General features: G+C 39.5%; 1 protein-coding gene across 3 annotated transcripts; it reads left to right on the forward strand.

Annotated features, from left to right (window-relative positions):
• Window positions 1-27,888, forward strand: NUCKS1 (nuclear casein kinase and cyclin dependent kinase substrate 1). 3 transcript variants are annotated; one of them, XM_047076615.1, is made up of 7 exons: window positions 1-60; window positions 16,893-16,942; window positions 18,532-18,637; window positions 21,111-21,166; window positions 23,835-23,987; window positions 24,765-24,914; window positions 26,598-27,888. In XM_047076615.1, exons 1-7 carry the CDS (start codon window positions 44-46, stop codon window positions 26,795-26,797), a joined length of 732 nt encoding a protein of 243 aa, XP_046932571.1. In that variant the 5' UTR covers window positions 1-43; the 3' UTR covers window positions 26,798-27,888. The 3 variants fall into 3 exon arrangements, with proteins under 3 accessions (XP_046932571.1, XP_046932569.1, XP_046932568.1); XM_047076613.1 differs by lacking the exon at window positions 1-60 and having other exon boundaries at window positions 16,675-16,942; window positions 24,768-24,914; XM_047076612.1 differs by lacking the exon at window positions 1-60 and having other exon boundaries at window positions 16,676-16,942.

The following is a 27,888-nucleotide window of genomic DNA, read 5'->3' on the forward strand; positions in this document are numbered from 1 at the left end:
CTGGTCTTTGGCTTCTCGACTCGGTCCTGTTTCGACAGCGAACATGTCTCGGCCTGTCAGGTCAGTGCGGAGTCCGAGGCCTGGAGCGGGATGGAAAGGGTTGGGGGTGAGTGGTGAAGGACTGGGGGACAGAAGCCTGCAGTCGGCCCTCTCCAGTGCCACGCACGGCCTCCTCCCTTTCGGGGCCCGCGCGCGCCCTTGAGCGTGGGGGGCCTTGCTGGCTCGCGGGGCTGCGCGGGGGTGGCGGCCGCGCGCCCATGCGCGCGCTCCTCCCCACCCCGCGCCGCTGCAGGGCTCCGGGCTGCTCTGCTGCCTCCCCCACCCGCCGCACTGGAGCGGGCGGGGTGTTCCCTGAACCGCCAGCGGCCGGAGGGGGAGGGGTGTGAAGTCAGCGCCCCCACCCAGGCCCCACCTCCTCGGGGCCAACCCCTTGGAGCCTGCGGGGAGACCGGCTGAGTCGGGGCTCGGCTCCCCACCTTAAGTGAGGAGGGGCGGAGACGCCCGGTGGCCCCTTGCCCCCTCTGCTTGCGTGGGGGTGGGGGAACTCAGCCCTCTTTCTTTAGCGGACGGGGGTGTTCCATGCAAAGGGGGAGGGGCGGTACTGCCGCCGGGCCCCGCCTCTGTCCTCCAGGGTCGCTGCAGGGCCCCGCCTCCCGGATTGGGCCGGGCGTGGGCGGGACCCGTTCTTTTCCCCTTAGGCAAAAGTAAGAGCTGGGGACTGGGCCTTGGAAAATGACTGCTGCCTCTCCTCTAACTCGGAGTTCTGAGCGGGTTAACCGCCCCCACTCACCCCCCCCCCCCGAGTTCGCTGTTTCCCTCCGACTAGAAATGTCCTTCCTCGGGGAAATGTCCCTACTCAGGAAGGTGCGGGTTAACAGCACGACCCAAATCCCGTGTGGTTCTCGTTCCCGCTGCCTGTCTACGCTCACTCGGTGTACGTGTCTCAGATGTTTTTGTAACCCTCTCTTTCCCCCCAAGTAACCTGAATGATAAGGGGTCTAGGTTCCGGTAACCCGTAGACTTGATTCTGAGAATTTCAACAAGTTTGCAGTTCCCCAGCGGACGGTGGAATCGCCCTTTGCCGTCCTCCTGGCTTTTGTATGGAATGTGCCATTTATGGAGGGGTGTGGCTTAATCCAATGTGTCGAGGCCTTTAAAAGGAGGGCTGTTGCAAATAACTTACTTTTAATGTAATGTCCGCGACGCTTTCGATGTAAGGAATTGGCGGCTTCGCATAGTGTTTTCTAGATAAATAGGCGAAGGTGTAGATTTAAAATGTTAACAGTCGTTGCTTCCCCTTCTTCCAAGTTTTGTGAGAAACGGAAGGATTTTGACCTAGAGCTCTAGAGAGAGGTTTGGAACCCGGGAAGGGGTTTTGTTCCACACCGATCTATCTCCTGACTAGATCATCCGTCTCCAACTGGTGGTGGTATGGGACTGCATACTTCTACGTTCGGGGTGGGCATGAGGAGAGTGCTAACTAACTACCACTGCTTTTCTGCCTTCTAATTTCTACCCTCATCTCTGATAACTCACCATCGCACTCGGAAGAGTTTTGCCCACTTTCTGGCAAGGAGTCTGAATAGATACTTCAGATTATAGTGTGCAAATTTTTTTTGGCATGAAATTTGATCAATGTATCCCATCAATTTATGTAGAATATTTTCTTTAGGATCAGGTTAAATAGACAATATCGTAATAAAGATTTGATTCATCTGTATTGGCTCTCCTGTCTCTGGAAGTAAATTACTGTGTTGAAATTGGGACTGTTTTTCTCTACCTTTTAACGTCAGTTCACTAGGTTTTGATGACTTTTTATATTATTGTGTGATTTTATTATACTCCTCTGCTTCAATTTGTGTTCCCAGATTTAGACACTGGAACACGAACAGCAGTTTTTTTATTTGGAAACTTTGATTTTTTAAAATATCACCAGTTGGGGATATATTAAGCACGGATCTTTCTGGGTTTTTTTCGAGGCATTGGGACGTCTGCACAAATTTTTTCTTGTTCGTTGTGTTGTTAAAAATAAATTTAACTGTCTATTTGCCCCTAATTGAATGAAATTAATACATTGGCTTTTGGGGTCACTTTCATAGTATTTTAAAGCAACTTGGTTTCTCATTATATATTTTAGTGATTAAAGTCTCTTTGTAACTTTTTAAAAAAGTTTTTAATATACTCATGACCAATAATAAAGCAGAAATAATTAAACTTGAGTTTGGTGGTTTGTTAAATTTTGCAACAAAAAAGTCTTAGGGAAGTGCTTTTGTTCCAAGGTGTAAATGAAGAATCTGTATACCTGAGGGCATTTAACAAAAAAGTTAATGGTCAACATTGACCAGAGATACCAGAATGATCAACCCTTTTAAAAACAAACCGAAAAAAAAAAAAGCGCAAGTTGGAAAATGAGTGTCGGCACATTTTTTAGGGTATGTTTCTGCCCTTTAGACCTATATATAATTTTGAAATTTTTCTGCTTTTCATACTTAACTGTAAATATTCATTTTCATTTAAATACTAACCTGAGCATTTAAAGAAGTATTAGAAATGTACTAATGGCTGCTTGACACCACTTTCCATATGAAGGGAGTGATGAACTGATAAGCTACAGCAGGTTTTTCTGTAGACGTGTGTGCAACACTTACCCAAGTAGTTTTGCTCACGAAATATTGCTGTCTTTACCTTTTACAGCATCTGACTCACTGTTTATAAATGAGCTCAAATATTTTAGGCCTTGGGTTCAATTTTATAGTGTAAAATTACAGTCTTGGAGCTAGACAGAAATTTAGGCAAATTCATTTTACAAGTGACTCAATGGGGACCTGGACCAGTGAAGTGCCTTGCATCACACACTTAATGAATGCAAAGGTTGGGCCTAGAATCGAGATTTCTTAATTCCCAGGCCTACTCATCCTCACCCTTTCAGAATAATAATCACTTTATCTTCTGCCTGGTACGTATTGATGTTATTATAATATACAGCACTTTTAACCTTTCAAAGTGCTTTCATGAATCTTGTGAGGAAGGAAGGAAAATGCTATTACTTATAAAAGATGAGAAAGAAAACTCCGATTTACTGACTTGCCCAGACTAGAAACCAGGTTTGTTGAAATTCAGCTTAGTATATTCTCCAAAGATCCTCCCTTTTTGAAAATCATCCAAGGCATTCAGATCAGTGTGTGTTCCTTTCTGTAACATAAGTGTACTTGGTATCTGGTTGTCTTCTGTTGAATATACTTGAAGATTGCAAGGAACCTTTAACCTTGAAAGTTTAGATGTGAAAGCATAGGTTCATACTGGTTGATACAAAATTATTTTAAGTAAGTTTTAAATAAGCAGTTTTGTTCAACTCAATTTAAAATAATTTTCCAAGATACTTTGTAATTGAAAGTATTTTTTTAATTAGAACTTCAGAGATTAAGTCCAGTTCCTTCAGTTTACCAGGGATGATTTATAAGCCAAAGAAATTATAGTGTAGAAATAGGAAAACTATTTAAACTGTGTGAGTCTTCGCTATTTTCCTTTCTACTAGATTTGCATTTACAGTATTTGATTCCACATAGAATGTAGTACAGGTCCACAGTCCCTGTATAGTTTGAAATCATGAAGGCCATGTGTGTTTGGAAGTTCAGGGTTTTTTTTTCAAAAATGTTCAAAGTAATGGTGCCTGTACTGTGCGTTAATGTGCGATCACTAGTGAGCTCTGCAGTAATGCTCCTATAATCAAACACCATAGTGACTCTGTAATGAAACAATTTTCACACACAAAAAAATGCAACTAAAAAGCCCAGTTGTTTAGGTAAACTGAAACATTTGGTTTTCAGAACTGTTTAAATTTCTAAATTGTGAATTAGAGATTGTGGGCCTTTAACCGCAGAAGTACCTTTCTCAACCTTCAATTTTAGAAAAAAACACACTACAACTCAAAAGAGTATCACTGAGCAACTTTTTTCGTGCCAAGTATCCTGGCAGATACTTTACACATATTTCACCATCTTGAAAGAACTCTTCAAGCAAGGTATATGTTATTCCCATTTCATACGAAGTAGCTGAGGCTTGGCTAAATGAACTGGCCCAGTTCACCTGTTAAGAGGTGAAGCAGGACTTCAAATCCAAATGTGGCCAACCCACAGTCAGTGTGATCTTCCCCGTGAGACACACCGACACAGGTAACACCCTCACAGCGCATCTTGCGAGCACATCTTGCCATCTTTGGAAGGGGTTACATACGGTTCGTAAAGTTGGAGAAGACCAAATTTAAAATGGGGGAGGGGGTGAAATGACAGTTTTTTGGAAGGAATAGAATATGTGAGGAGGTTGAAGGAAGATAACCCGAATGGAGAGGGAAAAGCAGCGGGGAAATAGTGGGACACTTGTGGGAAGAAATGTGAGCGTTAGATAAGTGACATTGCTTCAAGTGTGTGTGTTTTGTAATGCAAGGGTGTGTACCCCCTGGCTAATTAAGTGAGTAGATTTCATAGCCACCTAAAGGACACTATAAGAAATTTAATGAACTCATTTTACATATAATTATAGTTGCAGAAACGCCAGAGTATTCGCTAACTGAATCCAATGTGTGTTAAAAATGTATATGAGCAAGCTGAATTTGTCCCAGGAACAAAACTTAAAATCTGTTACTGATGCATCATTAAAAGACAGGGGGCACCTGGCTGACTCAGTCAGTAGAGCATGTGACTCTTGATCTTGGGGTCCTGAGTTCCTGACCCGCATTGAGCATAGAGCTTATTTAAAAAAATAAAGTTTAAAAAAGAAAAACCATGGTATTTGGAAAGATTCAACACTCATAAAATTCAGCATGTTACAATTAGAAGGAAAATTAAGATTAATTAAAAATTGGAGTTGATTTAACTTGACAAAAGTTACAAACTAAGGTAAGTGATTGAATTTTTAGTGTTTTAAAAAAAACGTTGTGGGGAGGTATCATGGTACAGCGAAAGAAACCCTGGGGATCAGGAGACTTGGGCTAACTTAGGTTTATATAATGGAGATGTTGCACTCCATCAGAATAATAGAAACTTGCCCACAAAGCATTTTGCAATTTTCATAGGTTTCTTCCAACTCTAGAAATAATGAGAAAGTAATTTTGAGTACAGGGCAGTTGGTTTTATTTACTTATTTATATGGTCTGTTTTTCCCAGAAATACAAAACAAGGTCACCATACTACATAATTCCAGGACACCATACCCTAGTCCTGTGAATGGCGCTCTTCTGGAATAGTAAGAATTAGAGCCTGCACAGCCAGATGGGTTGCTTTGTAAACTTTGTTTACTTGAACTTAATAATAATGAAGCTATTGAATATGCCGTGAAGTGTTACTTCTGTTTGCGTTTTTTAATTCTCAGCTGCAAAGATAGAAATAAATATGACCTCATTACTCCAGATTATGAAGAAGTAGCTTCTTGGATTGTTGAGACTAGAGATAGCACTTAACAGACCGCCGTGTTGTGCACAGTAGAAAACATTTGATGTAGCAGCAGGACCACTTTGGTCAAACCAGGACATCCCTTTGTTTTGTTTTGAAAAACCTATTCCTATCTGGATTCTAGGAAGTAGAACTGATGGTTAGAATATTGCATTGACATATTTTTAAATAACTACTCTAAGTAGCCATAATTATAGGTCTTTGAAATACTTCAGGCAAAGAGACCACAGGTTGCCAAAGACCGTATCTACTGGGGATTGCATATTTTTAGTTGCTGCTTCGTGCACATCTATTTTTTGAATTGTGCACCTCTCCAGTTCCCTGCTAAGCAAGGTGATCTTTAAGATTTCATCTGTGAAGCTAAAATGACCCTGAAGATGAACTACTTGAACTAAACATTAGCTCCACTTGGAAGTTAAAAATCCACTTTGCTATTCATTGGGCTGGGATAACAAACATGGCTGGCTGGCTGCCACAGATAAACTGCAGCTGTAAAGACTTACAACAATCCTCCTTCTGGTGACTGCTACTCCTACTGAGAAGTGATTCTCTTTTAAAAGAGACTGTCAGAAACTTTGCTGTTTGAAATTATGTCAGAATGAGACACCACACTTCTGTCAGAGCTAGGTCCTTTTGACTTGGAGAACTCAGTTTACAACTTCAGGGCTTCAGATGAGTTGCTGGACCCAAATTCCACATCTAACTTCTCTGCCAAGAAATAGGATCCACTTTGTGGTCAGACCTGATGTTAACCCCATTACACACATTCTTACTGTGCTTCAAGCCTATCAGGACACTGCTTCGTGTAATTTCCCCAAAAGCACCTTTCTCCAGTTCCTTTTATTTTCCTCTGTATGGTGAGGTCCTCCATACTTCCGATATGCCTCTGCCTTCATTGTAATGAGTCACTAAACCTGACAGGCTACAGATTTGTGCCTGGTGATTGGTTTAAGACAACTGGAAGACTCCACTGAGCTTCCTGAGGTCCTGCTGCAGACAGGACTCTACCTTGGTAGCGTGGGCATCTGAGACCCCTTAAGTCTCACCTGCTTGAGGTTTCTCTGTCCCTGAGTGCATAGGTCTTACACTCAACTTCTGTTGGGAAAAATCTCGCCCCTTTTATTTATCTAATACTATATTCTGCTCACTGAAATTTGTGTGTGACTTTTAAACAAAATAATTTCCTATATGGAGAGAGAGTGGTGAACTGAATATATGTTAAGAATAAGAAGTGCCATGTAGGAGTTAATATTTATTCATCTGGACTGAAACATTAGCAAGTTGATAAAAGATTTAGTAGGGGATTATGACAATTAGCTAATAAACGTGCCTGGCTCATCATTCAAACCTTCACTCCCTTCCCTTTGCTACAGAAATTAGAAACTCCATCCAAAAACCTTAGGAACGCTTTCCTAAATGTTCATTTTACTTTGTTTTTTACTTTTTGTTGTATCTTGTAACTTTTTGAATTTTATGTTTAATTGTAAATAACAATGATACAAGATGCAGTCAAAGGAGTCAATCTTAGCTGATAGGAACTTGAAGCTTAACGATGAATGAAGCAGTTCTAAGAAACTACTCTTAGTTGCGTTCAGGTATCCGGGCTTCTAGGAGTTACTGTTCTTATGTCTCTAGAAAATTTGGCGTGTAAATAATCTTTGAGGACTAGAAGAATGGGGAGAGATAAATATCCTAAGTTTTAAGCGGGGAGAGTAGTTCTACAGAAACCTTATGTGGATCTGAAGAAACTTCATTAGTCTCTGTTGTGCAGAGTTAGATTTATGAGCGATTAGGAAAGGAAGATTTGAGAGGTTGCAGGCATCAACGGTGCCCTGTGGGGTATTGGGTTAGTTGGGCTTGAGCTGGAGAATTCACTTTACCGCTTAATAGCTTGCAGTGATAGGAAAGTTACTTCGCCTATCTGAGCATTAGGTTCTTCAGATAAAATGGAATTAATGTTAATTAGTTCCTCTTGTGAGATGATTGTGAGGATTAAGGGAGAATTTAGGTGAAGTATCTGGTGCATGGTACTAACTGCTGTCGTAATAATTTTGAATTCAGCATCGTTTCGCAAATGAATCTCATAGGTCAGTAGTCTTCGTAATGTCCACTTTCAGGGCCATCTCAAACATTGATTCAATTTTTTATTTTTAAAATACTAGTAATTTTAGGGGCACCTGGGTGGCTCAGTGGGTTAAGAATCCGACCCTTTATGTGGCTCAGGTCACGATCTCACCACTGGTGAGTTTCAGCTCTAAGATGGACTCTGCGCTGATAGCGCAGAGCCTGCTTGAGATTCTCCTTCCCCCTCTCTCTGCCCCTCCTCTGTTTGCGCTCCATCTCTCTCTCTGAGAAAAAGAAAAACTAATAACAGTAAAAAAAAGTGAAAGATTTTTGCGATCTGAAGAGAAGCCAAGAGTATAAAAAAGTACTGGTAATTTCAGAAATCAAAGTTAAGCAAGTTTCTTTAATGCAGGATTTTCAAAGCTTTAACTTGTTTAAGGAGGTGATAATATCCAAATTGATCTGGCCAGGAAACCTTTAGAAAACCTATCTTGACAGAACACAAGTTGGGAAAGTCTGTAATGAGAAAATTCTTTAAATTTGAAATTATAATTAATTCATGCTCTTACAGTGCTGCTGCTTTGACTTTTTACTGGCTGTGTTTTATTTTGTGGTTCCTGGGAATATTTTCGTTCGAACAAAAAAGGTTTAGTTTTTAAAAGTTTATTGTTTGTTTAAAAGAAAATAGAGTAAAAGAATACCGTACTGGGTTTCTCTTTCAACAAGGGTTTTGACAGAGCTTCATATGAAGACGTCCTTGTGGGGAAGATAACGAAATGTTAGGCAGAATGCTAGTTCATGACGATGGACTTGAACCTCAATAGCCATACCCCGATTAATGTCAGCCTGAAAGTACATTTCTACTGATGACTTAAAGGACTTTGTTCTTGGCCTGTGTTGACTAAGTTTGCAGATAATAGGATGTTGAGAAAGATAAATATGTTGAAATGAACTATCAATATACAAGATGGTTGTAAACAATTCTTTTTTTTAATTTTTTTTTTTTTTTGAGAGAGAGAGAGAGAGCTTGTGGGGGAGGGGCAGAGAGAGAGAGGGTCAGAGGATCTGAAGCAGGCTCCCTGCTGACAGCAGAGAGCCTGATTTGGGGCTCCAACTCATGAACCGTGAGGTCATGACTTGAGCTGAAGTCACACGCTTAACTGATTGAGCCACCCAGGCACCCCCAAAAAGGTTTTAGATTTTGGGGAAAAGAGGCTTTAGTTATTGGAATTGCAATATCCAGTACACTGTGTGTTATAACAGCCCAAAAGGCAATGGAGATCTTGGATTGCATTAGTACAAATATAGAGTAGAATAGGAGTAGGAAATTCTGAATCCTGATCTCTCTCTTTCCTGCACATACACCTTTATAAACCATATTGTTAGGGTTAGATTGGGGCACTACTTGATAGACTTTACTAAATCTGGAGGGAAACAAGGTCATGAGGATGCTTGAAACAAGTGATGGGGAAGGGTTAAAGGAACCCTAATTAGCCTTGAAGAAAAAAGCAGAATCTGTCCTATAAAGTTAAGGACTATGTGGAGGAAGGGTTAGATTCAAACCATGGGATGGGGCGCCTGGATGGCTCAGTTGGTTAAGCTTCCAACTCTTGATCTCAGCTCAGATCTTGATCTCAGGGTCCTGAGTTCAAGCCATGTATTGGGCTCCACACTGGGCCTGGAGACTACTTAAAAAAAAAAAAAAAAAGATTTAAACCATGGTAATCCAGAAAGTGGATAGATGATAGAATCAGTGAGTGGACTTCAGAGGCAGATTTCGCCTTCTTGGGAAGAACTGTTTCATTATTGGTGTTTTCTTAGTATAGGCTGCCTTGTGTGGGAGGTTCATGAAAGGTTCTTAGTCATTCTCTTCTAGGGACATTTGTTGATAGGATAATAAGTTTGGGGTAAGATTGGATTAGATGGTCTAAGGTCCATGTAATGGTCCATGTGGATGTACTAATGTCCAAGGTCTATGTGGATGTACTAAGTAGCTCTAGTACATAAAATACACTTGATATCATCATCATATCACCCTACCTCCTGCCCCACCACTGGCTGCAAAACTTTGATAGGTTTTAGGAGTGCTTAAGCTTGAAAACATATTTTTAAGATACAAGAAATTAGAGGTGCCTGGCTGGCTCAGTGGGTAGAGCATCCAACTCTTGATCTCAGAGTCATGACTTTGAGCCCCCTATTGGGCATGGAGTGTTTCATAATAAATGAAACAATTTTTTTTAAAGATAGGAGGGGGACTCTCCCTGGCTGGCTCAATTGGTAGAGCATGGGACTCCTGATCTCAGGGTTGTGAGTTTAAGCCCCATGTTAGATGTAGAGACTACTTAAAAATAAAAATCTTGGGGCGCCTGGGTGGCGCAGTCGGTTAAGCGTCCGACTTCAGCCAGGTCACGATCTCGCGGTCCGTGAGTTCGAGCCCCGCGTCCGGCTCTGTGCTGACAGCTCGGAGCCTGGAGCCTGTTTCAGATTCTGTGTCTCCCTCTCTCTCTGCCCCTCCCCTGTTCATGCTCTGTCTCTCTGTGTCTCAAAAATAAATAAACGTTAAAAAAAATTTAAAAAAAAAATAAAAAAATAAAAATAAAAATCTTAAAAAAAAAAATGGGGAATTAAAATGGGGAAGGGATGTTATTCTTTTGCCACCAAGGATCAAAAACAAACTTTTTTGTAACGGTAAAAATGAGAATAACTTTAGAAATCTCCTTTTGCAATCCACTTTTTATTCTAGAGTAGTGGGTCTCAAACTTTTTTGATGAGGTCGCTACACACAAGAACAAAAACACCTGAAATAAGTTGCAGGTAACTTAACTGTTACTTAGAGTTTTCTCTGATATTTTTTATTTGTTGTGTTGTTGTTGCTTTAATGCTGGTTATATACCAATAAATTCATTTCAGGACCCAGTAGTGGGTTGTGACCTATCGATGGAAAAACATTGTTCTACAGGATCTCATTTATCTGAGAAAATGAGATACTACCACCCAGGTGATTAGTGAAAAGAACAATGTTGGTTATTTTTAGGTTTCTCAAAATTCAGATTTCAAATGTGCTTTTAAGTGCCTAATGAGAAACTTGTTAAATTCTAGGTTAGCAAGTTGGGTTTTTTCATTCCTCTTCTCTGCGTTGACCAGCACTTGAGGATAAAAATGGAAGTGTAGTCTGTTGATAAAACTAAATTATGTCTACAAGGCTCTCCCATTTGCCCTGAGAAAATGGTTTTGTGCTCTTCTCGTAGTATCGAGCTTAGGGTGTCAATTTATATTATTATATGTAATTGTTGGTTGCTTGTTATGACTCCATATTTTGATGTGCAGGCTTGTTATAAGTAGAGCTGGATTATGTGGTTTTAGTTTTCTCATCTGTAAAGAGGGTTAGGAGCGCCTGGCTGGCTCTTGTCAATAGAGCATGGAACTCTTGATCTCAGGGTCATGAGTTCAAGCCTCCATGTAGGGCCTAGAGCTTACTTGAAAAAAAGAAAAAAGAGGGGATTAGATAAGGTCCTCCAAAATTGTGATGATTTTCATCGCAAACACTGATCCTTGACTCTTCAGAATGTTGGTGGGAGGTACAACACAACCTATTGTTGTTTGGGTCTTAGACAGTTACTACTATAAGAAAGAGCATTTGGGGTGTAGACCTATCAGTAAAAATAAGTTGATGATTAAGAGAGTGGAAGAAGAAATTCCCTACTGTTTGTGAGTTGCTTGAGTTACCCACTCTTGGTGCCCAAACCAGATCTTTTAGTATTCTTTGTCTAGCTTCCCACTTTACCCTTTTTTTTTTTTTTTTTTTTTTTTTTTGCCCTTCAACCTGATGCAGAAGTGGGGACTTCTCATCTCAGAGTTCTCTGGTGACCTCTCAGGAATTGGTTCGCTGTGACCAAGGTACATTTAGAATCTAGACAGAGATTACATAAGGTTTTAAAGTAACAGCAGGCATATAATTGAAATTTTTGTGTTCCTATACAGTTGACCCATTGAACACTGAGTTTGAACTACCTGGGTCCAGATTTAATGCAGATTTTTTTTTTTTTTTCAATAAAAACAGCACAGTATTATAAATCTATTTTCTCATCCTTATGATTTTCTTAACATTTTCTTTTTTCTAGCTTACTTATTGTAAGAATGTATTATATAATACATACAGCATAGAAAATATATGTAAATCAACTATTTATATTATTGGTAAGGCTACCTGTCAACAGTAGGCTACTTGTTAAGTTTGGGTGGGGGCTGTCAAAAGTTCTGCTTGGATTTTATTTAAGACATATTTTAAAAGTAAGTTAATCATCGTGTTCATTAATCATCGAATTAGGTATATTCAACATGGCTGTGGTATTCTGGGTGGAACAAGTTAGTACTTACAAGTAATGAAAGCTGCTCTTTGTTGGTTAGTTGTGCACCTGATACAACAATCTTGAGAGATAGGTATTGTTATTCCTATTTTACAGGTGAGGAAACTGAAGTTCAGTGAGGGGAAGTAACTTGCTCAAGAACATACAACTAGTAAGTGGCAGAGCCAGGATTTAAACCCAGTTCAAAAAATCTGTTTTTAACCTCTATGCTATATTGAAATTTTGTGTTGTCCTCCCAGTTCTGGTTGTCCTAGTCGTTGATGCTATTTTACACTGAAGAGTTGGTTTAGCTTTGGCATTTAATTTATGTAATGATATTTCGAGGAAGGAAGAATGTGTCTTTGTTTTCAACTAGAAGTAGAACTTCTCACACCTTTAGACTTAAGTATTACTCACGAGTGTTGTGTTTCCATCCCAGTATATCTTCTCAATTTTTAGTTTATAGTGGAGTAAGTCCATTAAAAGTGCATTTCCACCCTAAATAAGGTAAATCTCCAAGTAGTGGAAATTGTAATTCTGTTACTGTTTTGAAGCATCTTTAGAAGACAGGAAATGAACTGAGTTGTTATTTATAAATCATTATAATGAGTTACAATGAATGACCCATTTTCATAGATCTTTTATTTAAATTATTTTTTCTTTTCCTCTTTAACATTTGTGGATGGATACCTTTCTTTTTGCCTGGTTATCCTTAAATTCGCTACTATATTCATATTTGCATTACTCAGGTTTTATAGTTTCAGTGAAAAATGACATATGCAAGATAATTCTGATAATTTTCACATAATTCAAAATAAAATATTTTCTGCTTCAAAGGAGGGGGTGGCCTTTGAATTTAATTTTGAAAAATTTAAATTTAATTACTCCTATCGTATCGTTTACGTGGCATTTTTTGTAGTTCTGCTTGTTGAAAACTAGGATAGAAGAAAATGTACTAAATACTTGCCTTTTTACTTTTTTAGGTTTAAAGTAACGAGTTATTTCATATGGACAAAACTAGATTTCCCTGTCACTAAGGGCAGTGGGAATTAAATATCTGATAGGCTGAAGGCTCACATATAACATCCTCTCTCAGGATGCCTTTTCACCCTGAACCTTTGCACATGCTGAGTCCATTCACTCATCAAATGCATCATTTCTTGGACTTGGTGTTCTGAATGAAGGAGAGACAACCCCTGCCCTCAGGAAATTCACATTTAGTAGGGAAAACAGACATTCAGTGGATTATATAATTGTATCAATAAAGGATTAAAGGTGTTGAGAGGAGGTGAGGTTGTATCTGATATGACTGGGAGTGACACAAGCAGCAATGTAGGTCAAGGAGAAGCATGACCAAGTGTTAAGAAACAACTTTATTGGAGGAACTACAGATTTGCAAGTGGCTTGATTAAGTGGCAAAAGATGAGGCCTTCAAAGACTTTTAGGAGATTAGATATTATCCTCTCAAGTATTTTACAAAGCTAGGTTTCCAACAGAGTTCTTAAATTTGGCCCTAAGAGCAAAAAATTAAAAACATTTGAGTGTTTCCTTTTTACCTTGCTCTGTGGTAAAAAGAAAAGAAAAAAATGTGGGTATAAGACCATTGATATCAAGAGGCTCAGATCAGTGAAGAAAATCAATGGTACAGCAATAGAAGCTAAGATGTGTGGCATACAAAAGAGTAGGTGACTATTTGCAATTGAGAAAAACTTTTTTTTGAACTTTAGTAATTTTATTTAAATTTGTGGCATAGGGGCACCTGCCTGGCTCAGTCAGAAGAATGTTAGACTCTTGATCTTGGGGTTGTGAATTTGAGCCCCATGTTGGGTGTAGAAATAAAAAAATAAAAATTTATGGCAATAAATAGATAAATAAATAAAGGCATACCCATTTAGGCCATCAGTTCCAGCAGAGGAAAATCTGACACCCAGATAAATTATGTGATTTGCCTCAAGTTCTAGAACCAGAACCCAAGATTCCTGTTAACAAAGATTCCATACTTTTTACCATAGAATTCCTTCTGGAGTGTTGCTGTTGATAGACTGAGAAGTAACTATCATTAGGAAACTGTTATAAAGTTGTTTATGTTGAACCTACGCCTAATTTGATCAGGAAGCTAATAAGCCAGTGTGTTTACTACGTTCTTTTCAAAACCTTAAAGTAGCTAACATGTTTTCTCTTTTGCAAGTTGAAAATTCCAGTTTATTCAGTTGTTCTTCATAGGACATACCCGTCACCATTCTGGTTACCCTTCTTTTTGTAGTCTCATAGGATGTATCTATTGATAGATGGTACCCAGAAATTGTACCGTTGTTTTAGTTGGCGACCCCACCAGCATGGATAAGCTAGAATTATTATGCCTGCAATTTTAGAACCTTGTACATTAACTATTAGAGGTTAATATTTCATACTCCCTCTTCTGGATACTTTCCTTCCTCTTGTTACATGTCCCATTTTCCTTGATCCTAAGTAATGCAGAAAATTGTCATCTTTACATGATGATCATAATACTGTTTTTCATGGCACCTGTCATTAAAAAAATCACTATGTTGCTAGAACATAATAGGCATTGAATTACCTGCCCCCACCCATAGTCTTTTTTTTGAAACAAAATATTTTATTCTTTTTTTTTAATTGTAAAATCACATAAAATTTACCATCTTAACCATTAAAAATCTTTTTTAAGTTTATTTTGAGAGAGAGAGAGATGAAGGCACATGAGGGGGGAGGGGCGGAGAGAAGGAGAGAGGGAATCCCAAGCAGGATCCCCACAGCTTGGAACCTGACTCAGGACTTGAACCCACGAACCTGTGAGCTCATGACCCGAGCCAAAGTCAGACTCTTAACCAAATGAGCCACCCAGGTGCCCAACCATCTGAACCATTTTTAAGTGTACAGGTCTATAGTGTTAAATGCATTCACACTGTTGTACACCTAACCTCCAGAACTCTTTCTCTTGCAAGAATGTAACTATACACATCATTAACTCACTATCCCCTCCCCCCAACCCTTGGCATCTACCATTCTTCTTCTTTCTATTTTTATTTTCATTAAAAAAATTTTTTTTAACATTTATCTATTTTTGAGAGAGAGAAAAAGTGAACAGGGGAGGGGCAGAGAGAGAGGGAGACACAGAACCCAAAGACTCACAGAGCCTGATGTGAGAGTCAAACTCACAAACCTTGAGATCAGGACACTTAACTGACTGAGACACCCAGTTGCCCCTATTTTTATTTTTATTTTTATTTTTATTTTTATTTTTATTTTTATTTTTATTTTTATTTTTATTTTAGAAGAGAGCACCAGTCGGGGAGAGGGGCAGGGAGAGAGGAAGAGAATATCTTAAGCAGGCTCCACGCTCAGCACGGAATCAGAGATGTGGTTCGGTCCCACAACCCTAGGATCGTGACTTGAGCCAAAGTCAAGAGTGGGAGGCTCATCTGACTGAGCTACCCAGAGGCCCACTTAGCTTTCTTTTTTTTTTTTTTAAAGATTTTTTTGGGGTGCCTGGGTGGCTGACAGAGAAGCACCTGCTTGGGATTGTCTCCCCCTCTTTCTGCCCCTCTCCTGCTTGCACATGCTCACTCATGCATGCACCCCCCCCCAAAATAAATAAGTAAACCTAAAAAAATACCAATTTTGTCTTATTTTAAGTAATCTCTATACCCAACAAGGGTGGGGGACTTAAACTCATGAGTCACATACTCTACTGACTGAGCCAGCCAGGCATCCCCACTGTCCTTCTTTCTTTCTCTATGAATTTGACTACTCTAGATATCATGTAAGTGGAATTAATGGTCATATTTTTGAAATTAGCTTTCCTATTACAATGGAATCATTTATATATAAACCCAGCTGCTTGTAACAGAACATTTGGAGCATGTTTTAAAGTTTTGCATTTTGACTTACAGAGGCAGTACAGTGAGAAGATAATTCATTGCTGGTAGACTAAAGAAAAACAGAAGGCAAAATTCCTTTAGAGCCTATCTTTCTTGTCCAAAGCCAAGGGTATGGCTATGCTTTCTTCCCTATCTAAGCCCCAAACATGTTTTCAGAATCCATCCAGCCCTCCACCTCCCATGTTTGCATATTATATATAAACTGTACGTGTGCTTGAATACTGCACATCCTGTCTTTGGATATAAATGGTGTCTTAATCTATAAAATCAGGAATATTCCTCTGCTCAGGTTTAAATGTAGTTGGTAGCATTTTTCTTTTAATTCTTTTGGTTCACATATTCAGTATCCATTTAGTACAGTACCTATAAGGCTCTTTTGAAAGCGATACTAACATGGATACTAATTTGGATACTAACATGGAGGTTTTTATATATATCTCTAAAGGAGGAATTTTAAGCTTTTAAAGTATGAAGTAGAAAGATGGAAATTAAAGATTTGTTCAAGATGTTAAAGATGCCTTACCTAGTAGGAAGTGCTTAAAATCATTGAGTCAAGTAGGTACATAAATTTGTGACTTTCGCTCGTATTTTTCTTAATTACAGACCCTTTAAGAAAAAGCTTTTGAATGGATCAATTATTTTTTTCTTCTTTGTAAGGCTTAATATACTGTCGTCATAATTTGTATGTTATAACATTAACCATTATATTTAAAAATCACCTTGCCTTGAAAAAAACTCAGTAATAACTTTATCAGGTATACACATGTATGTGTACATATCAGTAAGCATAAAAGTGTAAAAAATATTTATAGTTTTTGTTGATGCACATGTGACATCTCTGTGTAATGAATAATATGGTAGTTTGGCTCATTTTGCTGTGTCATGTGTGTTTGGGAAGTGGGAGGTTTTGTGGGAAAGAATAATATTTGAGCTATCATTGAGATGAGCAGTCGGAGAATTGTAGTTTTAAATACTTCCGAACTACACTTTTCATAACAACATGGAAAAGCTTTTTGACGGAGGTGGGGCTTGTCGAATGGTTTTCACAGAGCGAGTTCTAATTTTGTTTTTAAACAGAAACAAGTGTTCTGATATCTTAGGAGAATGATCTTCATTAGAGTCTCTTCTTTCTACAGAAATAGAAAGGTGGTTGATTATTCACAGTTTCAGGAATCTGATGATGCTGGTAAGTTTCGTGATTTCAATAAATTGTTAGTTGGACCAACTAATATTGAAGTGTACTGTTTTATCATGCTTTTAGAATAAGTTTTATCTTTTTTTATTTTTAAATTATATGTAAATTATGTCGGGATTTGTGTCACCCAAAACAGAAGTTGAACTTGCATGGTTTTTTACTTTTCCTTAGTAGATCATTGATAATAAATACTTGGATAACTTTTTTCTTAACTGGTTTTGGAGTCAGCTTCAACATGCAGTAATGTTTTCTTACAATATGTCCTTAACCTCATTATTTTCCAGACGCATTTGCTATTCTTTCTGCCTTTTTTAAATCGAATTTCACTTTATAAAGATAATGTGTGTACTTTGGGAAAACTTAGAAGATGCAGAAATGTGAAAAAGAGTAATAACATACAATCCAACCTCCCAGAAGTAATGCTAACATTTATTAAATGCTGCTAAATATTTGCATGTATTCATTTAATCCTTAGTAGAGCGATCCTATTAAAATGGAATATACTATTATTGTTTCCATTTTACAGATAAGGAAACTGAGGGAGGGATCTTATTCAAGGCCCCTTAGCTGGCAAATGGCCATTTTAACCTTTTGCAAAAAAAGCCTGTGTCTTTCTTTCCTTTTAAAAACATAGTTGGAAGTCTTGCTATAGAATTTTGGGTTCTCTCCTACTCCTATTTGTGTGTATCTTTCTCCTATTATGAAAAGTTATTTGAGAAATTACTATTAATGGTTGTGTGATATTCCATAATGGAATTTATAATGTATCCATCCATTTAATAATTGCTGAAGCTCCTGAGTACTTCCAGATCTCCACTATTATATAAAATGGTATAGTAAACATAACCCATTTTTAAGATTGGTTAATTTTCTTAAGTTCTGTAGGACTTTTGAAATTGGAAGTATTTTCCTCAAGTGTCAGAGTATGCTCCATTTAATACTTCAGTTCAAAAGTAATCTACTTGATAACAGTAATTGTGTTAGGATTATAGAATTGTGGGGTCTTTACATTCTGAAATGCTTGTATTTATTACTGTAATGGTTTTCAAGTAAATATGAAGATGTTGAAACATGGGAATATCTTTAAGAAATTAAAAGGGTAGGATATAAAATGATAAGAGATACTTGGCTATGTATGGATATATTAAAATACACACATGAGATTAGAAGGGACTGATATAGGAAAGAATTTATTTTTTAAAAGTGAAAGAAAATTGAGGGGCGCCAGGGTGGCTCAGTCGGTTAAGCGGCCAACTTGGGCTCAGGTTATGATCTCATGGTTTTGTCGGTTCGAACTCTGCACCAGGCTCTGTGCTGACAACTCAAGAGCCTGGAGCCCACTTCGAATTCTGTGTCTCCTCTCTCTCTCTGTCCCTACCTCATGCACGCTCTGTCTCGCTCTCTCTCTCTCTCTCTCTCAAAAATAAACACTGAAAAATTTTTAAAAAGAAAAAATTTTGTGGGAAATCCTGCTGCCCCCTCACCGTGTAAATAGCATTAGAGATACTTATCTCCATAAATAGTGGTAATTTATACATGTAAAAATCATAATATTTGAATTTGAAAAATGCTCTGTTTAGATGAAGATTATGGAAGAGATTCAGGGCCTCCAGCTAAGAAAATTCGGTCATCTCCCCGAGAAGCTAAAAACAAGAGGCGATCTGGAAAGAATTCACAGGAAGATAGGTAAGAGGCATTGTTAATCTGTTCCTGCTTACCCTGTTCCCACTTGGCCTTGAGGGTGGTCTCTGATCTCTAAATTGGTGGAATCTCCATTTACTTTGGGAAAGTGCTTATTGTCTACTTAATATTGTTTTGCATATTTCTTATTATCTCAGGCAGTGCTCCTTGAGTCTAGGGGTTAGCCTCTTTAAGGTCATGAGGCTTACTTAGACTCAACCTAGAATCCAAGGTGATCTCCAAGAATGCTTTTGTTGCTACCTCAAACCTCTGAACATAAGCAGAAAGATTGTTTAAGTATGTAATTTGTTACCTAAGGTTAGTATTGACATTTTCATTGTAGTGATAGCAAAGAATGAGTGGCCTTTCCCGTTGAGTCACACATCACTGGCAGAATCATAACTAAAGCTTATAGAATCTTCACTTGTATAGACTGCTGAGTTTTGCTATCTATAATCCTCCTTTGTTCAGATGATTTCGTCATTTGTGGGGCAGTAGAGGAGTTGTGATTTTAACTATACTTGCCTTCTGAGACCAGGATATTGTAATTTTTGCCTCTGCTGTCACAGACCTACACACTCTCATCGTACTCCATGTAGCATAATTTTAAGACCTTAATGATGGTGGTGATGGCGATAATGGTCATAGCTACCGTGGATGATTCTTTGCCAGTCTCTCTTATGTGCTAATTTATAATTTATATTCATTATCATTTAATTCTCACAACACCTGTATTAAGGTACTGCTAGCTTAGAGACAGGGTCAGTGATTTATCCAAGGTTATCCAGCAAATGGACCAGCAGGTTTTGGAACCATGTCTGTTGGCCTCCAAAGACCATGTTTTCACCATTGGGCTGTACTGCTTCCAAATATATTACGTCAGAGCAGTTCAAAGAAATACAATCTTTCTCGTCAGTTCTTCTAAGATATTTACCTTCAAATACTAAAGTCTTGTAAAATAAAGCCCCACACAGAAGTCTTTCCGTTCTGAATTCATAGAATGCTAAATTTGTAGAAATGACAATATTTACCTCCAGTATTTTCTTTACTGGAAAATTTCAGAAATGTGGTTTTGAGGAAAAATAAGACAACACTGTGCTGTGGGGAGACAAGTCTTCCATAGTTTTGTAGTATATCTTTAATCCAGTTTTCTGTAGCAGCCCAACTTAGATTCTCTTCCATTATGTTCATTTTTTATATTTCTCTTAGGAATGGATTTCTTTGTGGCCTGCAACCTGTTCTATAGTGTCTCATCGATACAATTAATAGCTAGCCTAAACTTTCCCTTGTTCTAATTGCTTGGTTTTATTTCTTTCCTAAGTGTCGGGAATGGTGGAGATACAGTTTTTATTGCCATTTGTACTAAGTGCCTTGTAAAGTTTATTCCCTCAGACCATTGTTGTCTTGAGTTTTCTATTGATCTCTACTTGTAAAAGTTCGGCTTTCACTTGACTTTATTGTAATGGGACTCCAGGATTAATGGTCTCTATAAACCCAATAATAAAAGAACTAGAGAAAACTATAGTTCTTTGTCACTGTAACTTGTGAATTAAATGCTTACTTTGCATAAAAACATACAGAATGGTCTCAGGTTTCAGCATTACGGTGCATCTTGGATCACATTGCTTAGTAAAGAAATAGGGTTGGTTTTTCTCTTTTTTTCGGGAATCTTGAGTTTGGTAGTTTGTCATTTGAGTGTGGTCTAGATCATAGGAAATACCAGAAGAGATTTACAAGACCTGCTGTTTGAAAAAGCTGTGAAGGTAGTTTTTATGTTGGGTGTTTCTTTTTTTGTTTGTCAGAATTTCTCATAGAGTCATAAAGTCAGAGCACTGAAGAGTGAGTACCAAGTGATTTGCCTGAGACCATACAACTGATTAATGACAAAGACAGGACACTAGAACACAGATTCCTGAATTAAGATTTTTGAGGACATAAAACGTGCATCTTTGTGACTTAAATTGTTTTATATAACTTTCCTTGGAACTTTGAAGCACTTTTTTCTTATTTTACTTTGCGGTGATTTGAGGGCTCTTATTCTCTCCATGATACAAGGCAGGTCTGTGTGTTGATGTTTCTGATGTATAGAAATATTGGAGGCAAGAAAAATCTACGGAGATAATTAGTTGATTTATTTTCATTTTGTTTTAGATAATTTTTTAGGGATATTGTAATTTATACAACTGCACTCCAGTTTCCTTAAATAATTGTGTTTTAGGGGTTTTCTGCGTCTATATTTGGTGCCATCCAAATTTATTTGCCTACTTTCCCGCCATTCATACATGGTGTAATTTATTTTTAGTATTTTTATACTCTGCCTCTGACAACAGAGAATTTTTTATTATTAAATGTTCTTTGAATATTTCATCCATAAAAGAGGTATTCTTCAAGTTCTTCCCCTGTTGGAGATACCAGAGATGTGTGCTCACTTAGATTTTGACCTAAGACTTTTAAACTTTCTCCCTGCTTCCCTTTACAGTGAGGACTCCGAAGAAAAAGATGTGAAGACCAAGAAGGATGATTCTCACTCAGCAGGTAGGAAACAGTTTTTAGTGTAATAGGTGGATTGACTGATGTCTTTATTCACTGGACATTTTAATAGCAGTTTTATAATAATGCCAGGCACTGTCATAAATACTGACATGACAAAGAGGTTTGCATCTTTGAAGAGCTCAGTGCTGGTGACTTATTGCAGTTGCCGTGAGGGTTTTTTAAAATTTTTTTTTTTTCAACGTTTATTTTTATTTTTGGGACACAGAGAGACAGAGCATGAACAGGGGAGGGGCAGAGAGAGAGGGAGACACAGAATCGGAAACAGGCTCCAGGCTCCGAGCCATCAGCCCAGAGCCCGACGCGGGGCTCGAACTCACGGACCGCGAGATCGTGACCTGGCTGAAGTCGGACGCTTAAGGGATTGCGCCACCCAGGCGCCCCGACCGTGAGGGTTTTTTAAACACGCTTATTACAGAAATCCACCCAGGATTTCTGATGCAGTAGGTCACGGTGGGACATTGGGGCTTTGTTTTTTAAAAATATTTACAGGGGCGCCTGGGTGGCGCAGTCGGTTAAGCCTCCGACTTCAGCCAGGTCACGATCTCGCGGTCCGGGTCACGATCTCGGGGTCTGTGAGTTCGAGCCCTGCGTCAGGCTCTGGGCTGATGGCTCAGAGCCTGGAACCTGTTTCTGATTCTGTGTCTCCCTCTCTCTCTGCCCCTCCCCCGTTCATGCTCTGTCTCTCTCTGTCCCAAAAATAAATAAAAACGTTGAAAAAAAAAATATTTACAGATTATTCTAATGCATAATCAACACTGAAAACTATTTGCATAAACAAATAACAGCCCGGGCGCCTGGGTGGCGCAGTCGGTTAAGCGTCCGACTTCAGCCAGGTCACGATCTCGCGGTCCGTGAGTTCGAGCCCCGCGTCAGGCTCTGGGCTGATGGCTCAGAGCGTGGAGCCTGCTTCCGATTCTGTGTCTCCCTCTCTCTCTGCCCCTCCCCCGTTCATGCTCTCTCTCTATCCCAAAAATAAATAAACGTTTAAAAAAAAAAAAATTAAAAAAAAAAAAAACCAAATAACAGCCATCAAACTGAATAGATTTTAAAGAGTGTGTATAATAGGAAGTGACAGATCTAAGGCGTGTGGCGAGGAACTCTAGAGTGAAGAGCAGACAGAAGATAGTTTTGCCCTTACTTTAGCTCGGGAAGTAGTCCTTTGAAACGGTAGCCACAGAGCAGGCTGTTGGGGTAAGAGTTTTAACTCGAAAGAATTAATAGAGACCCCCATGGCCAAATACAATGTAAGATCCTGATTACTTGCTGTTATTTTTCCAAATTTAACTCTCCTAAGAACTGAGGGTTTATTCTATACTGCCCCCAACCACTTTAGTTTTGACCTACATTCCCATGCTTTTGCTTTCCTGGATGTCCCTCTAAATAGGATTGCTGTTGGCTAATACCTGGAGGGCCGACAGTCCCAGTGCATGCACTCCACTGAGCTATTGGCTTTCGTTCCTTTCCAAGTGTGTTATCTGACTGCCTAAGTTGAAAAGAAATAGGTTTTGTATCTTAGAATAATTAATTATCCTTGGGAGTCTTCCCCTCTTCTATTTAAAAATATTTTTCTGGGGTGCCTCGGTGGCTCAGTCCGTTGGGCGTCTGACTTTGGCTCAGGTCATGATCTCGCAGTTTATGAGTTCGAGCCCTGTGTGGGGCTTTGTGCTAACAGCTCAGAGCCTGGAGCTTGCTTCACATTCTTTGTGTGTGTGTGTCTCTCTCTGCCCCTCCCCCACTCATGCTTTTTCTCTCTGTCTCTGAAAAATGTATAAACCTTAAAAAAAAATAAAATGTTTTTCTAACTTTAGTTTCTAAAAACTGTGAACATAGGGGCACCTGGGTGGCTCAGTCGGTTGAGCGTCTGACTTCGGCTCAGGTCATGATCTCGCGGCCTGTGAGTTCGAGCCCCACGTCCGGCTCTGTGCTGACAGCTCAGAGCCTGGAGCCTGCTTGGATTGTGTTTCTCCCACTCTCTGCCCCTCCCCTGCTCACGCTCAGTCTGTCTCTCTCTCCCTCCCTCTCTCTCTCTCACTCTCTCTCTCTCAAGAATAAATAAACATTAAAAAAAAATTTTTTTTAATAAAAATAAAAACTGAACATAGATTGAAATGTAATTGATAATTTTAGGGCAACACAATGATACGAGTTTAAAGTAGATGTTCACACCTAAATTCAGCTTTATTGTTACTTCAAACTACATGCTTCAGTTCTTTTCTTTTTTTTTTTTAACGTATATTTATTTTTGAGAGGGAGAGAGAGTACAAGCAGGGGAGGGGCCAAGAGAGAGGGAGACCCAGAATCTGAAGCGGGCTCTAGGCTGTAAGCTGTTGGCACAGAGCCTGACGTGGGGGCTCAAACTCATGAACCGCGAAATCATGACCTTAGCTGAAGTCAGATGCTCAACCAACTGAGCCACCCAGGTGCCCCGCCTAAGTTCTTTTCTATGTACTAATGAGTACGTGATATTTTTCAAGTTCGTGCTTTGAATTTTAGCTCCTCTTTTGTATATTTTGTAGGAGTTTTTAGGGATAGAATTTACCCTTTTTGAGTGAAATAAAGCTGAAGGTTATAGCTCCTGCTGGCTTTTCTGGTCAGCTGTCAGATAAATGCACAACTCTTCGATTGTTGCATTATAACTTCGGTATTACAGAGGACAGTGAAGATGAAAAAGAAGATCATAAAAATGTGCGCCAGCAACGGCAGGCAGCCTCTAAAGCAGCTTCCAAACAGAGAGAGATGCTCATGGAGGACGTGGGCAGCGAAGAAGAACAAGAAGAGGAAGATGAGGCGCCGTTCCAAGAGAGTATGTAGACTTGGCTTGTTACTTTGGTCATGACTGTACTTTGTGACCTCGATGGCTTCTGGGTTGTCGTGGATACTAAACATGGCAGCCGGTCCCTTAAATTAGATCCTCGCTGTTAGAAGAGATGACTGTTTCTCATACCTGCTGATACTTTTGAGGTTCACAGACTCTCTTTGATTATGATGTCCATCGTTTGAACTCAAATACTGAATGAGAGCTTGTTAGAACAGCAGTTACACGGTGGGTGTTGTGATTAGGATTGGCGTTTTGGCCTGGGAGTGGAAGGGGTAGACCTCGTCCCCCAGCAAAAGCGTTCATAGTAGAATCTAGATGCTTCACACATGACTCAGCTTTATTGATTCTGTGTATTTTTGCTTTGTGTTTAGCTTTCTTGTTTCATTGGTTCATAGTTGGACCAACACACACCCAACTGGTGCCGTTTCATTTCCCCGGTCTCCCCAGTACTACAGGGGGGTGATGGAACTACCAAAAGTTATTTGGTGGCTGCGGCTTTTATTCAGATTAAATTGTATCTTTTCCCGTTCTCAACCGACTCTTCAAACAAGTCAGTGGCTCACCCGCGTGTGCGGGCTAAGCCCGCTGTACACGTGGGGCTGACGACGACTCCAGCCAAATGGGTAGCACAGCTGCCGGCAGAATCCGAGAGTGTTTATTTCCCAGATCCCGTCCTCCAGTCGTGCCTAGCACGGTCTCCCTTTGTTCACTTGGAAGGATGTGTACGTTAAGCTGGACGTTGAAATTCTTCTTTCCTCTCAGAAGATTCCGGCAGCGATGAAGATTTCCTCATGGAAGATGATGATGATAGTGACTATGGCAGTTCAAAAAAGAAAAACAAAAAGATGGTTAAGAAGTCCAAACCTGAGAGAAAAGAAAAGAAAATGCCCAAACCCAGGCTAAAGGCTACAGGTGAGTGGTGCAGAAGTGAAATTAAATGACCGCTTTGAAAAGTTTCAAGAACCAATACACTTTTCTCTACAGAAATTCTTCATTAGGGGTTGGCAGTGGCCACATGCCTAACAAGAATGAAGGAATTCTGAAAGGACCGTCTTCCACAGTTGGAAGTATCCCTTATTTGATTATTAATAAGACTCTAGCCCCTGCAAGAGTCTGGCGGCTCAGCCCTGTTCTTCAGCTCCTGCCTTCTGTGGCAAGTTTTGGCGGCCACCTGTTTGTGTCAGGCACAGTGCTGGAAACGTTGCATCAGGATAGCTGTTCCTGCTCTTTTTTCTCACCAACATCACAATCCCAGCAGCTAGTAAAGACTTGAAATTGTGAAAATGCACACCTGTAATCCTATTTCAGTTCTCTGTTCTGATCCGTGCACGGTCCTTTGTGCTAGCCTAACGAAACCACACTTGGCAACATGGATTCGGTTTCTTTGAGCCCTTGTGGTTTCTGCCAGATATTCCCCTTTCATAGCTACTTTGTTATTTAACTCAAAGTTCGATTTGCTTTGTTTTTTCTGGCAAATAGAACTGGTAATTTTTACATTTTTTTCACTTACCACTTCTTACCATTAGGAATTGTGGAACGGTCTGGGGCACGCGGGTGGCTCAGTTGGTTAAGCATCCATCTCAGTTTTGAATCAGGATGCTCGGGTCATGATCCCACGGTTTGTGAGTTCGAGCCCTATGTGGGGCTCTGCACTGACGATGTGGGCCTGCTTGGGATTCTCTGTCTCCCTCTCTCTATGCCCCTCCTCCACTCACTTTCTCTCAAAAATAAATAAACATTTAAAAAAAAAAAGAGGAATCCTGGAACTGTCAAAAGGTATGTTATTTGATGAGGGCGCCTGGCTGGCTCAGTTGGTAGAGCATGGGCTCTTATCTCAGTCATGAGTTCAAACCCCACTTTGGGTGTAGAATTTACTTAAAAATAAAATCGGGGCGCCTGGGTGGCTCAGTCAGTTAAGTGGCCAACTTTGGCTCAGGTCACATCTCTGTCGCAAAATAAATAAAACTTAAAATTTTTTCTTTAAAAATAATAAAATAAATGATACATCCTTAGAAAATTTTTTTAAGAATTTGATGGCTTTAGTTTCCACTCACATTGTTGTATCCATTCTTCTTGACCCGCCCCCCCCTTTTTTTTAATTTGAGAGAGAGTGCACAAGCAGGGGAGAGGGGCAGAGGGAGAGAGAGAGAGAGAGAGAATCTTAAAGTAGGCTCCTTGCTCAGCATGGAGCTCAGTTCAAGGCTCCATCCATCCTACAACCCGGGGATCACAACCTGAGCTGAAATCGAGAGTCAGATGCCCAGCCAACTGAGCCACCCAGGCACCCCATCCCCGACCCACTTTTTAAACAAAACCTTTATCAGAAACAACTTTTCATTTCACAAACCACTAAGGATAGTGTGCAGTTTCTGTAGCATCCTGTTTCTTTATTAGAAACATTACTGCAAACATAACACCACGGTGTTGGCAAAAGTGATTGGGAACCAGTGCCCACCTCGATTTTTTTAGTCAGTTAGGATGTTGTCTTGATAGATTTTATTCTTCTAGTTTTGTTTATGGCTGATTTTTATTAAAGACCTTTTCTTCTCTTCTCTTCTCTTCCCTTCCCCAAATTGGTATTTGTTTTCTTTTCAGTGACTCCAAGCCCTGTGAAAGGCAAAGGGAAGGTGGGTCGCCCCACAGCTTCCAAGGCATCAAAGGAAAAGACTCCTTCTCCCAAAGAAGAAGACGAGGAACCAGAAAGCCCTCCAGAAAAGAAACCCTCTGCCAGCCCTCCACCTGAGAAATCTGGGGATGAAGGGTCTGAAGATGAAGCCCAGTCTGGGGAGGATTAAAAAAGTGATGATGGTTTGGGGAGAGATTTTATTAAAAAAAAAGAGAAAAAAAAAAAAGAAAAAAGAAAAAGGGGGAAAAAAAAACTTACTTAAGATAGAACATGGTTTTGGCTATGGCTTGACTCATGGGCTTTCAATGCTTTTTCCCTTTTCTTGAAAATAACATTCTCTGTCTCTCTCTCTCTCTCTCTCTCTTTTTTCCAAGAAAACCATTGTATGTTTAATTTACTTTTTTGTCTTTTGGTCTTTTCTTTGCCGTCACCCCTCTTTCCCACCCCTTCCCAATGAAAGCCATGTCAAAGTAATCACTGGATTGACTGCTTCATCTTTTTATTTTTAATGGAAGGTATGCCACAGTTGTAAAGCAATAAGATTTGAGGTGAACGCTATGGAAATTTTGCTTTTTGCTAAACGGTAGCAAGTTGAACCCTAATCAAAAAACATAGAAGGGGTTTAGTTAAAAATGATTGCTTCTTTCTCTACCTGGACTTAAAAAAATCAGTTGTCATCTAATACAAGTTTATATGTCTATATACACAAGTATAGATGTCTACAAAAAATCATGATGTTACACTTCCACTGATGGGGCAGGTAGGAGATAAAGCTGAATGCTGAATTCTGAATTGTTACTAAAAGTATTCATATTTTTTACCGAGGGAGCAGGGCAGGGAATGGGGTCACCTGACCTCGTGTGAGGGGGTGGGTTTGTTTTGTTTTGTTTTGTTTTGTTTTGTTTTTTAATTCCGTCACCTGTTATCTCAAAGAGACCGGGAGCCAGTGATCCTTTTACCCTGCTACAGTCTTTCAGGAACTTTAAAAAAAAAAAAAAAAAGCAAACAAACACAAGGGCCACCAAAACTTAAGTCACTCTTGATTTCCTATTTCATTCTCTAGTGGTTCATGTTTTTAAATATATATGTATCTATTCTGTTTCTTGGATAAAATTTTACCAAGGATCAAAAAAAACCCCACAAAAAACAAAAACAAACCTAGAATTTAAATGGCAAGATCTATACACCAGAGTGGATTTCTTCTTAACTGACAATGTTTAGGTTTTAAGCAAATAAAGTACCAATTAATGTGAAACTCAA

Source organism: Lynx rufus, unplaced genomic scaffold (assembly GCF_022079265.1).
Source record: "Lynx rufus isolate CCGP_SWC_20201006 ecotype Redwood Valley unplaced genomic scaffold, mLynRuf1.p SCAF_15, whole genome shotgun sequence".
Classification (NCBI taxonomy): domain Eukaryota; kingdom Metazoa; phylum Chordata; class Mammalia; order Carnivora; family Felidae; genus Lynx; species Lynx rufus.

Coding starts and splice junctions, on each gene's coding strand:
- NUCKS1 (XM_047076612.1), top strand. CDS start 16,861: ATGATCTTCATTAGAGTCTCTTCTTTCTACAGAAATAGAAAGGTGGTT. Junction 21,167..23,834: donor GGATGATTCTCACTCAGCAG/GTAGGAAACAGT, acceptor TCGGTATTACAG/AGGACAGTGAAGATGAAAAA. Junction 23,988..24,764: donor TGAGGCGCCGTTCCAAGAGA/GTATGTAGACTT, acceptor CTTTCCTCTCAG/AAGATTCCGGCAGCGATGAA.